This window comes from Camelus bactrianus, chromosome 8 (genome assembly GCF_048773025.1).
Source record: "Camelus bactrianus isolate YW-2024 breed Bactrian camel chromosome 8, ASM4877302v1, whole genome shotgun sequence".
Lineage (NCBI taxonomy): Eukaryota > Metazoa > Chordata > Mammalia > Artiodactyla > Camelidae > Camelus > Camelus bactrianus.
In genome coordinates, this window is record NC_133546.1 from 46,730,277 (window position 1) to 46,746,485 (window position 16,209).

Genomic DNA, 16,209 nt, shown 5'->3' on the forward strand with positions numbered 1-16,209 from the left:
ATAAATTTATATGTTATTTTTCCTTAGAAGCTGAGAGGAATTATGTTCACTGTAATTTCAGCTTGCTCTTCTAAGAAGGAAATTTTCTAATGTAGAAGGAAGCACTAACCTTTCCAGTGGTTTGATATAGGTTTGTGGATGTCCTCTATAACAAACGTAGGAAAGCTTTAAGGAGGAAGACCATGAGCAGTGAAAGTAGATGGACGTTTGTAATTAGAAATTGATTAGATGATTCTAAAATGTGTATAGAAATGTAATAGCCAAAAACTGTAAAGATGGCAGTCCTCCCCTAAGGTGATTTGTAGAGTCAATGCAGTCCTATCAAAATGGCAGCTTCCATTTTTTTGCATAAACGGACAAGCTGATCCTAAAATGCATATGGAATTGCAAGGGACCCCAAATTGTCAAACAATTTTGAAAAAGGACAAAATCGGAGGACCTACCCTTCTGGATTTGAAAACTTAAAAAACTATAGTAATAAAAACAATGTGGTACTGGCATTAGGCTAGACATAAAGATCAATGGAATAGAACTAAGCATCCAAAAATAAATCCATTCATCTGTGGTCAACTGATTTTTGACTAGGGTGGCAAGACCATTAAACAGGGAAAAGAGTAGTCTTTTCAGTGAATGGTACGGGGGTAATTAGATATCCACATACAAAGGAGTAAAGTTGGACCCCTACCTCACATCATTTGTGAAAACTAACTCGCACTGAGTCAAAGACCTACATGTAAGAGCTAAAACCACAAAACTCTTAGAAGAAAACATAAGAGAAAATCTTCATGACCTTAGATTTGGCAACAGATTCTTAGATATGACACTGAAAGCACAAGAGAAGAAGAAAATAGGTAAGTTAGACTTCATCAAAATTCAAAACTTTTGTGCATCATAGGACACTATCAAGAAAACAAAAAACAACACAGAATGGGAGCAAGTATTTATAGATCATTTATCTAAAAGGGTGTAGTATCCAGAATATATAAAGAATTCTTACAACTCAACAACAGAAAGACAATCCAATTAAAATATTAGCAAAGGACTTGAATAGATCCTTCCTCAAAGAAGATACACAAATGACCAATAAGCCCATGGAAAGATGTTCCACATCATTAGTTATTAGAGAAATGCAAATCAAAACCACGAGATACCGCTTTACGCCTACTAGGATGGCTGTTAAAAAGAAAAATAATAATGTTGGCAAGGATGTAGAGAAATTGAAACCCTCATATATTGCTAGTGGACATGTAAAATGGTGCAGCTGCTGGTTGTGGAAAATAATTCGGCAGTTTCTTAAAATGCTAAACAGGACTAGCATATGACCCAGCAGTTCCATTCCTAGGTATATACCTGAGAGAAATGAAAACCTATGTTCAAGCAAAACTTGTACACAAATGTTCACAGCAGCATCAATATTCATAATAGGCAAGAAAGTGCAAGAAACTCTAATGTCTATCAACTGATGGATAAACAAAATGTGGTGTACACACAATGGAATTTTATGTTGTGTGAATTTTATTATATGAATTTTACCTTATACAAAACAATACAAAACAAACAGTTTCCTGAGCCTCCACAAGAACAGGACAGTACCTAGTGGCAGCTCCCATTGTGGTTGAAAGTTTAACTGGCCAGGTGCTGGGGGAGGGGACTTGGTTAAGCTTCCCTCAGTCTGACGGGGAGGCTCTTTCCCCAGTAGGGGCTAGTGAGCACACTCTGACTCTACCGCATGGCTTCCGAGGAGGGAGGATTTGGGTGCTCTGTTCCTCCCCAGACCCTGTCTCAGACCTTCTGAGGACCCAGACAGTGCTGAAGTTTCCAGTGCCTCTACTCCCTGAATTTGAGGTGAGGGGAGAGGACTCTGAAGGGATGCACACCTAGAGTTTTTAAAAATCACCATTAGATACTGCTATGTTTTGAATGTTTATGTCCCTCCAGAATTCATATGCTCAAGTCCCAATGTCCAAAGTGATGATATTAGGGCCTCAGAGAAGTGATTAGGTCATGAGGGCACAGCACTCATGAATGAGATTAATGCCCTTATAAAAGAGGCCCGGCAGAGCTCCCTAGCCCTTTCTCCACAGGAGGACAGAGAGAAGGCACTGGCCATGAACCAGGAGGAGGGCTCTGAATAGACAGCAACCATGCTGATGCCTTGATCTTGGACTTCCAGCCTCCAGAACTGTGAGAAATGTATTTCTGTTGTTTGTGAGTTACCCAGTCTGTGGCATTTTGTTACAGTAGTCCGAACAGACTAAGACAGACACCTAGGGCCTAGTGCAGAGAAGATCAGTAAATGTGAGTTAATGAATAAATAAGTAAATGGAAGAAAGGAAAAGAGGGAGAACGGGTAGGAGAAAAAGAGAAAGATCGTGCCCTCTGGTTAGATTGTAAGTTAGTACAACCACTTAGGAAAATCATTTGACACCATCTACTAATTCTGAGTTAAATTACCCTATGGCCACCCAACAGTTCACTCTTAAAAATATACTCTGTAGATTGACTACAGTCATCCCTCAGTATACCAATCTCAGAACCAACCTCAGATTGGTTCCACGACCTTCTGCAGATACCAAAATCCATGGGTGCTCACGTCCCTTATATAAAATGGTATAGTATTTGTACTACACATATTCTCCCACATGCTATAAATCTTCTCTAGGTTACTTACAATACAATGTACAATGTAAATGCTATGTAAATAGTTGTAAGTAAAATGTAAATTCTATGTAAATAGTTGCTGGAATGTGGCAAATTCAGATTTTGATTTTTGGAACTTTCTCAAAAAATTTTTTTCCCAAATATTTTCAGTCCCTGATTGGTTGAATACACTGATGTGGAATTCTTGAATACAGAGGGCTGACTGTACATGCATGTTCACCACAACACACCAGAATTATAGATATTGTCCTCCAACTGGAAACAACTCAAATGTCCATCAGCAGTAAAATGGACAAGTAAATTGTGTTATATATTCTTACATTGGAATATTACATCACCAGGAAAACAGACTATAGTTGTGCACAGTGAAACAGATGAATTTCACAAGTAGAAGTCAGAACAAAAGAATACAACTTATGTGGTTCCATTTGATGACATTCAGAAGTAGGTGAAACTAAACAACAATGTTTAAGGATGCTTACCTAGATAGGAAAACTCCTTAAAAAAAAATTTAAAAAACGGGGGGGGGGTGTATAAAGTCCTGATAGTAGATATTACTTCTAAGGGAGTAGGGAGGGTGTTGATTGGAAGGGGAAAGTGAGGAGGCTCAGGGAAGTGGTTAGTGTTCTAGTTCTTAATCTTAAGTGATGCTTAAGATAGTATTTGCTTTTTTAATAATTTGTCAAGCTGTACATTTATATTACATGCACTTTTCTGTGTGTTATATTTCACCCTAAAATATCTTAACAAAATTAAAAAATTGAGTGTCAGAAAGTATCAAGGTTGAATCCCATACAAAGTTATTATGGGAAAAAAGAATGAGGAGTAGAAAACGGTGTCTGCAGAAATGGAGACACGTCAGAAAACAGATCACAATTGTACCTTCAATTTCAGACAATCTAAGGAGCATTTTGAAATGTTGATAGAAGACTTGAAAGAACAAAACAAATCAGAATTGGGAAAACTAAATCAAATCATCTAACAATAAAGCCTAAACTAACCTAGAAGGAACTCAATAGCAAAGAAACACAACATATAATGCTGTCCTAATAGAGACAGAATGTGTAAACAGGAAAACTTAAATTTCAAAGGAAACGAAGAGATTAAAAACAAATGCAAGAGAAAATGTCAATTATAGAAGATAGGAAAGAAGATTGGTATTTGGATAATAGGAATCTCAGAAAAACCAAAACAAGGAAATACTAAAATCTAAGTATGAAAATCTATAACTCAAGAAACTTCCTTACTTTCCTGACATTAAATGATTTCAAACTACATATTAAGTGACCACAGCATGTATCTGATTCAGAACATGGACTCAGAATGAACAATATCAAGGAAAATTCTAGTAAAATTACTAGCTGTGAATGAAAAAGGAAAAAACAAACTTTGGGACATCAAAAAAGAAAAGAGCATGTGACATATAAGTAAAATTAGATCATCATCAGACTTCCTGACAGCAGTGCTTTAATGCTGGCAGTAGGGAAGGGATGGAGTAACATTTAAGACCCTTGAGAAAGAGTACGCTAAGGATTTGTACATATAGCAAAACTGGCCTCCGTGTAGAAAGGACTCATACCAACTGTTAATAACATGCAAGGACTTGGGGATTATGTTCTTCTGATTCCTTTATGAGAAATCTACTAGAGAATGAGCTGAAAACTGAAATGGCTGGAGACATGAAACTAAGGACTGATGGTAAATGTTAAATGTAAAGTTTGTAAAGTTACCTGTAGAACCAAAACTAAATAAGGGCTTAGAGAGAGTATAGTGTGTAACAGTCATATACTCTGACAAGGTAAGCACCACAGCTGTTTTTAAAAAGAGGGGGAAAATGGGAGGAACATACATTAAAATCATTTGAATGCTTTCATTAATCATATTGGTAGTGATATCAATACTATTATTCAGAGACTGTTATGTGTGTAATATACAGTAGAACAAATGGATATTTATGGTATATTTTAATTCTGTTATCCCCTGTTGTCTTTGACAACCAGGATTTTAGGTATGGAAGAACGGAGATACAGATGTAACAGAAAAGAGGTTAAGTAAAACTTGGTAGTGTGGAATTTGAATTGAAAGTATCAATGTGAACTCAAGAGGTATTTTGTATACATGTGTATGTAAAACTATCTCTTGAAATATCGTTCACACACACACCAAAAAAAAAAAATGCAGGAGAAAGCAGATTCTAGATCTGCGGCACAAAATGTCTAAGAATGAACCTGGAATATATGAAGTAGCAAGGAGACTATTACAGACTAGTGAGTCAGAAAGATTCAGGAGCCAACTTGAAGAAACTCCCAAAGAGCATCAAGGAAGACAACTTGAGCTTCAGTAATAATAATGATAATTACAATGGGTTGTAATTTATATTTAAACCATGAGTTCATGATGATATATATTTTTTTAAATGGTCACTTTTGGAAGATGATAGGAAACAAGTTTATTATTTTATAAACTGTAAAGGGGGAAACAGTTATTTGCCTCTTTTATATGAACTGTACACACACCTGAGTAAACAAAATAGCATATGAGCGGAGGTGTTTCTTTATAAAAGTATTCCAAATGAAAAAAGGAGAGAGAGTATCACCATTTTGCAACCACCAAAAGACAGCTGCTGAGATTATAAAAAGAGGCAACATCCAGACATGCTGTGCCTCCTATAATTTTGTCAGATGCTGAAGGGATTGAAACAGCAAATACAGAGGACAGAGCAGCATGTGGAACTGTCCTGAGTGTGCAACCAGAAATTCCAGAGTTTCCACTGGGAAACTATGTAGGCCAAAGGGAAAGGACAGAGAGGAGCCTATAGGATTATTTTAAAAAGACTTGAAAGACATCATATTTTAAAAAGGCACAAACCTAAACCATGGTATCTAGGGAATGTGTATTTGGGTGATAAAACCATTTTTTTTTTAAATGCAAGGAGGTGATTACTATAAATGTCAGGATAATGATGACTTCAAGGGAGGGAGGGGCTTGTGTTGGGCGGGGGCACGTGGAAGAGCTTTTGGAATGACTGCCAGCTTGCCATCTCTGTCCAAGTAGTGTCTGCCATATAAGCATTTTCTGTTTGTGTTTTTACATAAAATATTTTTTAAAGCTAAAGTTGTTTTAAAACCTTTTAATAGTGCACAAAGATGCTAGATAGTTCTAAGTAGGAAGGGAAAAACTAGAAATTCGGAAAAAATTAATTGAATTATTTCAAGACGTGACAGATTCTTCCTGAGGATTTAATACTATTTAAAGAAAACACATATTAACTGTAGGTGCTTCAAACATAGTTTTCTTTTTTATTGACAGTTTCTTTTTTTATATAGATTCTGGATGTTCATCATGGATTATATTCATATTCTTCACATATTTGAATTTAGCTTGGGACTTGCTGTTGAAAGCAACATGTCATTATATTCAAGTGTCTCTGTAGCCTATAAACATAAAATATGGTATGTGAGGTCAGTCCTAAATGTTTTAATTCCCCTCACATATCCAGGGCATAAAAACCCTTGGTCAACATTACTTTTTAAAAGTGAGAAATTAGATACGATTATGAGTGGTTTTAAAATCCTCTTTCTTTCCTTTTCTTCCTTTCCTTCCCTTCCTTTTCCCCTTCCCTTCCCTTTCCCCTTCCCTTCCCTTCCCCTTCCCCTCCCTCTTCTTTCCCTTCCCTCTTCTTTCCCTTCCCTTCCCTTCCCTTCCCTCTTCTTTCCTTTCCCTCTTCTTTCCCTTCCCTCTTCTTTCCCTCCTTCTCCCTTTCTTTCTTTCTTCCTTTCTTTCTTTCCTTCTTTCTTTCCCTCCTTCTTCCTTTCCTTCTTTTTTCCTTTCCTTCTTTCCTCCTTTCCTCCTTTCTTCCTTTCCTCCTTTCTTCCTTTCTTCCTTCCTTCCCTTCCCTCTTCTTTCCCTTCCCTCTTCTTTCCCTCCTTCTCCCTTTCTTTCTTTCTTTCCTTCTTTCCTTCTCTTTCCCTCCTTCTCCCTTTCCTTCTTTCTTCCTTTCCTCCTTTCTTCCTTTCTTTCTTCCTTCCTTCCTTCCTCCCTTCCCTTCCCTTCCCCTCCCCTCCCCTTCCCTTCCCTTTTTTTTCTTTCTTTCCAGACCTTTAGCATCTATGTGTATCACACAATGGAGAATCAGTAGTGAACAAAATAAACATAGATCTCTTATATTCTAGTAAACCTTTGCAATTTATATTAAGGAAGCTCAGGAAATTGATACTCGGGATAGGACTGAGAAAACAGCTGATTTATTATGACCTATAACTGTCCATTTGAAAATTGCTTAGTAAACTACAAGTAACTTCTCAATTTTGGCTGATAATGGCTCCCTTTGAATTCTGTGAAATTGACATTATAGAAAAGAATTATAGTAGCATAAAAGCTGAATAAATAATTATGTAAACAAACAAACAAAAAGAAAAGAATTATAGCAGTTTTGGAGCAGGATGCTTTCTGGAAACTTAATCCTGAATAACATTAGACTTTCATTCTTTTATTTAAGTCTAGTTATTTTTAGATATATTATTTATTTTAAATAAACGTCTGCATTTTAAATCCTAGAAACTATTTATTTAGGTATTTTTATTCCAAATAGAGGACCTGATCCATGTTTTGAAGATAAGATGGCCATGTTTTCTTGCCCTCTTTTTAAGAGCACCTTTCATTTATTACCAGCGCCTGATAGCTTTGATACAACGGTCTGACTTAGAACTGTACTGACACTTATTGGAGATGCAAACGAAAGGACGTTGCATTTTTACTTTCTGGACACATTTTAAACAGTCATTTTCTGAGGACATGATTTTTTTTCCCCTCCATTTACCTTCGTCATCATTGAAAACACTAAGCTTAAGGCCATCGGCTCCTGTGTTTTCTGATGCTGGTGAGGCACTGAGTCCATCTCTAACTGGGCTGGTTATAACTTTGGGACAGCAAGGCGACTAGGTGTCTCATTCAGGAAAAATGAGATCTAGTTCTTGGATTTTTTTTAATGAACAAAAGTTTAATCATTTTTACTAGTCTCTGACAGATGGCTTCCTGTAGTTCTAGCTAAGACAAAGCATTAGGCTGATATATGTATATGTGTTGCCAACTATTTTTTTTAAATATGCAGTTTTGCTATTTTCCCCCTTCCCCATGCTTTTTTTTTTTTTTTTTTTTTTTTCTCTTCTGTTTTTGGCAGGTAATGAAAGCATGGGATGCTCATGTGACAGCAGTTTGCTCTCAGGATGCCAGTGAACTTGTAAGGAAGCTTGGGGCAGATGATGTAATTGATTACAAATCCGGGAATATGGAAGAGCAGTTGAAATCTTTAAAACCGTATGTATTCACACAATGTTTGTCCTGGGAAAGTGGGAACAAAGACAGTTGATAACGGGAGCCTGAGGTGGTTGGTGGCCTAACGGTCATGTTGAAATCTTAGAGAAAAATCTGTGAAAGCACTTTCTGTCACTGGAGGTCACTTAGGTGGCTAATGCAGCACAGACATACAATGTGATACACGCCAAGGAAGATACTTTGCTTATGTGGTCTTTGCTAATTTGTAAGTTAACTTACTTTTATTGCTGGTTTGTAAGAGGTTTGAAGGCAAAACTGGAAGTGTATTCCCTTTGGTGGCATTTGTCACCCCAAGAACAGAGCAGTGCATGAAATGCATGATTAGCGTTTTGGCTTAATGGTGAGGGTTTCCGAGAAGCAGAGGCGGTATAGATGTCAGCACCGGGAGCCCGTGGGTGCGCTTGGCGCACCAGAACACCAGGCTCTGGTTTGACGGAATGTAGCAAGTAGGAGTGGATTCAGGAATTCCTTCAGGCCATGGTGACCCTGCCTGTGGCTTAAGCAGAGGGTGCTTAGTAATCTGGTCTCCATCCAACCCAGACAAATCTGCAGCGGAGAGTGCAACTCAGGAGTGTTTGGAAAGCTATTTTACTGCTTCTATTTCAAAAGTATTTTTCCTTTTTTAAATTAGTTTTCAGAAGGTAATTATTCTTGCCCACTCTAAGTAGAAGTATGGGTTTCATGGGTTAAAAAAAGGAGTCCCTGCCTGAGTGCCCAGCCTCTCTCCTCCAGCAGTGTGTGTTCGGCTGTGCGGCAGGGCAGCTGGCCGAGTCCTCGCTCCTGCAGCTGTTCACGGAGCGTCGTCGGTCCCTGCCGGGCAGTGGTCTACACACAGGATAAGATGCAGTGATGAGCAGGTCCCCCTGCTGTGGCTTATATTCTCATCGGGTTGACTGCAGTGTTTAGTGCTCTCAAGGACATTGATGCAGGGAAGGGGAGAAGTGATGGGGACGGCCATGTTAGATGGGTGGTTTAAGGATGCCCCTGAGGCGTTCGGACAGAGACCGGGCTGCCCTTGTGTCAGGACCCAGGCTTCTCTGAGCCTTCAAGGGCTGGCTTCCAGATAGTGGTTTCAGTTGGTCACCTCTCTTCAGCTGCTTCTAGGACAGCAGCATGAGACTGAGGCCAAGGCCACCCCATCCCCCACCATCTGCCTGGACTGTTAGGCCTGTCTGGAATCTGTCGCCAGAGAAGAGAGACCCTGACAGGTGGAGTCCGCAGCGCACTCAGTCCAGCCCCCCGCGCTGCACTGCGCTCTGCTGCTCCTCTTCTCTGACGAAGGGTCTTGCTCCTTCTGCTTGCTCCTCCCCAGTCGGGACCTCACTAGCTCACAAATGCAGGCCGTTACTTTTTTTTCTCCCCTAACGGAGGCACTAGGGATTGAACCCAGGACCTGAAGCACGCCAAGTATGTACTCCACCACTGAGCTGTACCCCCGACGCAGGCCATTACTTTTTTAATGACTGCTTTAGTTACAACTGATCTTTGTAACTTCTGCCTGGAGGTTGGTCTCTGAATCCACCTGGAATAAATTTGTTCTTTGCAAACAGCAGCTTTTTAGATTTGAATCTTAGAATTTTACAGCAGAAAAGGGCTTTGAAATCCTTCAGTCCAACTTTGTCATGCTATAGTTGAGGAAATAAGGGGTCAAGGATTTAGGAGTTTGTTCATGCTCGGGGTCATGCCCCTTAATCATTAGTAGGAGAGCTGGGTCTACAGCCTGGTCCCTGGACCTCCTTTTCAGGCAGTGCCGGCTCTATACTGTCAGGCCACCCTTATGTTTTGTTTAAATTATGTGTCATCATATTTGTTTATCCAAAACTTGGGAATGAAATGGAAACTTCAAAAGTAGAAACTTAAGTAGAGACTTAAACTCATAAAAATAATTTTCTGTTCTTTTATAATGAGAAGAGTCATCTGGTAAGGTCATTCTCCTGCACTTCACAGCCTTCCATTTTTATTTGCCCTTCTTTAGTTTAGTCCCATGAAAGACTCAGAGCCTCATAGTTGGCCAGACCTGGTTTTAGAAGCTTTGATGTTTGATTTCATCCAGGTCAAATAGAAGGGAAAAAGGATTTACCAAAAAGGAATTCCTCTGTTAATTTGCTTAATTTATAAGCATGCATTCTCTAAAAAGATGTTTGTTTTTAGTTTAAAACTTCATTGAGTTTTATCCCCTTTAAGTAGAGTGTAGTGATTATAGCAATTTTCAAGTAGACTTAAGGAGTCGAATATCTGCCGATTCCTGTGGATTCCGTTATGAGAGGATTTTTCTTGGCGTGTTAAAGCAGAACTGAAGACGGAGGGCAGGCTGTTGATTTCTCTTCATATATTGTGCTGATGTTGTGCATGAAACCAACACATAGAAAATTCCAGAAGGTGAAGAGGATGCTTCTACAGGCAGTTCTGATTGTGGAGAGAATAAAAGGAAATAATTCATGTGGGTCAAAAGCGAGTATACATTTCTCTCAAGTATTCACGTGCACTAAAGAATACTTTGACTTGTATTACATGGATAGCTTTGCAGTTTTTCTGTAAAGCCTGAGTTGGGGTTTCTCAACCTTAGCAACTTTGGTTTCTCAACTATTGGTATTTTGTGCTGGATAATTTCTTCTTGTAAGAGGCCGTTCTGTGCCTTGTAGGATGTTTATCATCATCCCTGGCCTCCAGATATTAGTAACCTCTTCCCACCACCTCGCCCAGTTGTGACAACTAAGAATGTCTCTAGACATTCCCTAATATGTCTCCTAGGGGCCAAAAATCACCCTCAGTTGAGAACCACTTGTTTAAGTCATTCGTAAAGTATTAGAAAATAGTATGATTTTATGATGTTAAAAAAAGTCAGATTTGACTTAACCTTGGGGAAAACCCAGAGATCCAGTAAGTGGGTGTGCCCTTTTCTCCTTTGTCCGAGCAGCCACCCCTCTGCTGTTGGTGAGCTGTCACGGAAACAAACCCTGTAGCTAACTGGTGGTGGGAGGGAACAGGACCCAGAGCCCTGGGTAAAGGCTGACCAGGATGTTTAATTTGATTCTTCCTCTCCAGGTTTGACTTTATCCTCGACAATGTTGGTGGATCCACTGAAACATGGGCTCTAAATTTTCTCAAGAAGTGGTCAGGAGCCACATATGTGACTCTGGTGACTCCTTTCCTCCTGAACATGGACCGATTGGGCATCGCAGATGGCATGTTGCAAACAGGCGTCACCGTGGGTTCTAAGACGTTAAAGGTAGGCGGGCGAGTCTTGGTCGGCGAGAACAAGCAGGAGCCTCGTCCTTCTGGAAATTGGTTTCCTCTTAGCCAGTTTCTTTTCCTTTGGAGGATGCACAGCACAGTGGCTGCAGGCCAGGTCTCTGGAGTCACACACCGACAGGGTACACATTCTGGCCTCCACTTGGTGGCTGGGTAACCCGTTGCCAGTTACTTAACATCACTAAGCCTAGTTGTCTTCATCTGCAAAATGAGGCTACTCGTGTGTGTCCCTTACTGTATGTTGTAAGGATTAAATGAGGTACTTCATGCAGAGAACTTGGCACAATACCTAGTGCCTAAGGAGCTCTCATTCAGTGTTAGTCTTTATTATTAGCTATTATTACCTCTCTTGAGTCATCTGATACACCTTCTGCTTTTCTCTTGTCTGTACCTGATGGCCGTCTTTGTGTTTCACCAGCCTTAATGCATAGTTTCTTGTCTGTGAAAGTGGAAGCTTTATTAAGACAGCGTAGAGCTGGCTGTTTCATGGTGGTAGCCTTGGGATAGGCCAGTGAGTCCCATACTGTGCCTTTCAGACCTTCAGCAGTCCAGGGGCAATTTTTTGCATTTCAGAAACCTGAGGGAAATTGTATTCCTACTTCAGCGAGGCTACAAAGACAAACAGAACCATCATGCTTTTTCTGGAGCTGTATCAGCTTGTCCTGACAGTGCATACCCCACGTGAGTCAGAAGCTCTGGCTGTTCATGGCATTCTGGGGGTTTCTGAGGCTTGATTAGTCAGCCTGATTTTGCCAACAGGGCCACTGCTACCAGGGCTGTAGGGGGCTGTGTCACCCCACTGAACACTCCAGTGTGTGGTGGGCCTTGCAGATGACTGTAGATCAGCCTTCGTGCAGGCCTGGGGGCAGAGCCTGAGAGTTTGCTCCTCCGCAACACAATAGCCTGTCCTTATCACGGTGGTGACAGAGGCTTATGTGATTTTGTGATAGGCACTGTGGTAATTATAGATCATTGTTTTAAAATCTGAATTAGTGTTGAAATGGAATAAGTGATAGAAAAAATAAAGATACATTCTTTTTTAAAAATTATAGAAAAAAACCTCAGGCTCAGGAAAAAGGCAGTAGGAGGTTCCTCGGTGGTAAAAAGGGTGTGAGTCGTCACGTCTGGCTCACCAGCCTGACCCGTATTTGCAAGATGATTGGCTTGATAATTATCTTTAGCATCTTCTTGATTCTAGAAATTAATTTAGAACCTTTCTGGGGGTGAAGTTTAGGATTTTGGTCTCTTGAACGCTGTGCACTAACTAGATCTGTCGAGCCGGTAAGGAAGAGCCGTGGTGGAGGAGACCGCTGCCCAGTTCCTCGGAGCTGCGTCTGGGTGGGAGAAGTGAACAATCCAGGCACTGTGCTGTGGGTGCTTTATTTTCTCTTGATTCAGACGGCAGCCAGAAACTTGTCCATGGGGTGCTTTGTGGTGGAGAAAGGAATCTTAGCTGTCCTTTGTCTCTTCTTTCCCTTTTCACAAAACCCAGGCTTCCCAAGTGCTTTAAAATGTAAGTTTAAGTTTTCTGTAAGAGTTCACAGTTTGTACTCCAGCGAGGCCTCTTACAAGTTAACCTTCAGAGTTGTCCTCTGAGAGTGAAACGAGCACAGCTCTCTTCATGCTCCCTTTCCCCCTTCTTGAAAGATGATAGTGGTAATCTCATGTGGAAACCTTTTAAGTAGTTTCTGATGTCTTTCTGAGAATGGGCGCAGTTAAGGCCCCATTGTAGTGCCTGCCTGCTTTGGTTTACTCTCCCCTGTAATGGCCTGGAAAAAATACACAGCCCCCTTAGAACAGAATATAAAAATTCTGCTGTTGCAGACCACAAGTTTCACTTTACAGGGCAACCTGCTCTAAGCAACTAGAGGTATGGCAGTTGTGACTGTCACTGTTCGTTCTTTAAAAACCTAAACAATTACCGGAATGTTTCCATTGTAATCTCTAAGGCCAGACGTTGTGGAGAAGTACATGTACTGGTCTTCTGTGATCGTAATTAACTGGAGCTGCTCTAAGCTGGGGACAAGCTCAGTGCCCTGGTATCTAGCTGCCTAACCCTTCAAACTTCTTTTTATTTAAGTGTTGCCTACACTAATGCTTCCTGACCTCTTTCTTGCTCTGATAGACACAGACAATGACAGTATTTGGCTAGCGTGTTGAGATTGGAGACTTACTCAGGGCAGCCTCTGCCATGCTACCCTGCGGGCTGAGAGGGATCAGTATCTTGTCACATCTCTTCTAAGGTGAGCGTGGCTCTGTTTGCGTCTGTGGTCCTGGGATGATTATCAGTGGTGGCTCCTTAACTCTCACAATTGTTCCAGGTTAGACAATGAACCTTAGGGTCACTTGGCCAAACCAGGAAGCCATTCCTGGCACAGCCATTGTGAAGCTCTGCCTGGACCACAGTTTGGTTTCGTCTGTCTTTCCACAGTCTTAAACTTTGATTTGGAATTGCCCGTCTTTCCTCCATAAGCTTTATTTTCAGCACTAGATAAATATTTACTGAATACTTTCTACATGTCAGACACTTTACAGACATTCTTCATTTAATCCTTCCAACACTGCTGTCAGCTTGGTGGTGGTGTCTCCAGTCCATAGGCTGGGAAACCACCTGAAAGAGGTACCTTGACCTAAATAACACAGCTGTCCAGGCCTGAGGCCGAGCAGCAGGGGAGCTCTGTCGCGCCTGCCAGCTTCTGCTGTGATAGTAGCTTATTGTCGTGCTGAGGGATTGAGAGGCAGCAGTGAGCTCGGTGGGGAAGTCTGGGCTCACCCAGCAGCTGTGGGCAGGTATGTGGGGACGGAGGCAGCAGCTGGCCCCCGTACTACCTCTGGATGGCTCCCGTCTGATGAAGTTTAGTTGGGTGGGTCATTGAGGTATTTGATAATGGCCTATCCTACTTCCAACATAAAGAATAATAATTAAAGGTGGATATGGTAGTAGAGTGCTCATGAACCCTCTTGGTAAAAGATTTTTGCTTATGTTCATCTTGGGCCATTTTGTCCCATAATAGATTAGGTGACTGAGGGAAGATTCAGCCACCACCAGTAAGAAACTTCATGCTTTGTTTTGTCTTTAAAGCTATCTTATTCCCCTCAGAGCCAGAAAAAAAAATTGTGATTAGATTTCTTAAGATCATATTTTGGTGCCTTACTGCCCTGAAAGTATTCTTGAATTAGGTAAAAAGCTCTTTTCTGGTGCCCCTGGGCTTTCTTCAAACCTTAGTAGGGAAAGTCTGTAGGTCTCAGCTTCTGATATCTCCTAGGGAAGAAACTGTGTAAGACTATTTAGACTGTCATTTTAAGAAGTGCTTTTCTGTGCTTATGTGCTTGTCAGTCACAGCTTGGGGAAGAAGCTTGAGTTCGCTTGGTTGTATCTTAGTTTGTTCACTTATTTATGGAACACTCACAGAGCACCCACTGTCTGTCAGTCATTCTGCTTGGGTGCTGGGTGTACAACTGATTGCATCAGCACCAAGTGGGAAATCAGTTTATCTGTCTTAGTCATCCAGGAAATACGTTTCCCTAAATTTGTATCTAGTCAGATTTCATTCTTTCCCATATTTGACATGTTTTGTTTTCTTCTTTTTCAGCACTTCTGGCAAGGAGTCCATTATCGCTGGGCCTTTTTCATGGCCAGTGGTCCATACCTAGATGACATCGCAGAACTGGTGGATGCAGGAAAGGTATGTGTATTGCCAGGGCATCCCTTGTCATCTCGGTGACCTGCCCATCAAGCCTGGTCAGCAGGGCCTCTCCGGACAGAGGCAGGCTCGGCCAGTGCACCGCAGCCTCACATGCCAAGTTTAAGTGCTGTGTTCTCTTGGCTCAGTCTCCATGGGAGTCATAGACACAGACTTGCGTTTGAAGAAAGCTTAACCATCAGTGCACCCCCCCTTGGTTTATAGATGAAGAGGCAGGCCTGAGAGCCCATGTGATTTTTCCCAAAGACACTTGGTTAGATGGTAGCGGAGCTGGGGTCTGCAGCTGGGCTGCTGCTATTTCGGTCATGATCCTGAAAAGAAGGCAGTTGCTGCACAAAGGTGGGGGTACACTTGTGAGTTTACATAGAACTGCTTCTGGAGCTTCTTTAGTCTAAGGATGAGGCTGTGTGGAGGTAGGCAGATTTCCAGATGAGCAAGAACAAACACTGTGGAATTAAACCCCAGCAGAACTGGACTGGAAGTCATGGCCCCAGGTCTGGCTGTTCCATTTGGTTTAATAACATGGAGGGCAAATGAATGGTACATCTAAGAGGATCAGTGGGAAGGACATGGTCAGGATTGATGGTGATTTAGGTGGAGACCACCAGTTGGTGTTTCTGACTATGTGAGTCCATCCTGCAGGGGATTTTGTGGGGGAGGGAGGCTGCTTGCAGCCTGCTTGTCCCTCTCTGGGTGTTGAAAGGCTTCTCGCAATGCTGGAGGTTGAAAGACAGTCCTCAGCAACCACCTGCTTATTTGGATCCTTGATGTGTTTTTAACAGCCCAGATGTCCATCTCTGGAAGAATAACCCAGAAGGCAAACTCATATTCTGCTGCTGATATGTATGATTTTATTGAGAAATTATATGGAATTATAGGATGGAGAACCTTATATACCCTAGAGGGTTGCATGAGGTCATAGATAAAATGATTGTCATTTTACAGATGAGGAAACTGGCTCGGAAGGAGAAGGGGACATGCCCAAGTTTGCAGAAGTGGGACCAGAACTCATACTTCCTGACCTCAGCCCTGTGCTTTTCCCTCTCCACCATTATGCTGTATTCTTGGTGCTTGAAGCTGATCTAGGACTTTAGCTTAGATTGTCTTGTCCTTGTCGTTTTACAGTGGGCAGGGAAAGGGGTTGGGATTAGGGCCAGCATCACACCGCATGGTCCTTGCTAAGCCTTGTGGAAAGAGCCCCTTGAGATGGGTTTGCTGGTGCTTGCACCTGCCCCTTGCTGGCCCATTCATCTTTACA

At 41.4% G+C, this 16,209-nt stretch overlaps 1 protein-coding gene across 1 annotated transcript in view; it reads left to right on the forward strand.

Moving 5' to 3' along the window:
* RTN4IP1 (reticulon 4 interacting protein 1) overlaps positions 1–16,209 on the forward strand; it is a 43,106-nt gene that overhangs the window by 19,832 nt on the left and 7,065 nt on the right. Inside the window, exons 6-8 of the mRNA XM_010965369.3 lie at positions 7,841–7,977; positions 11,041–11,224; positions 14,841–14,933. Coding sequence (XP_010963671.1) covers positions 7,841–7,977; positions 11,041–11,224; positions 14,841–14,933 — 414 coding nt within the window. The remainder of the gene's footprint in view (positions 1–7,840; positions 7,978–11,040; positions 11,225–14,840; positions 14,934–16,209) is intronic.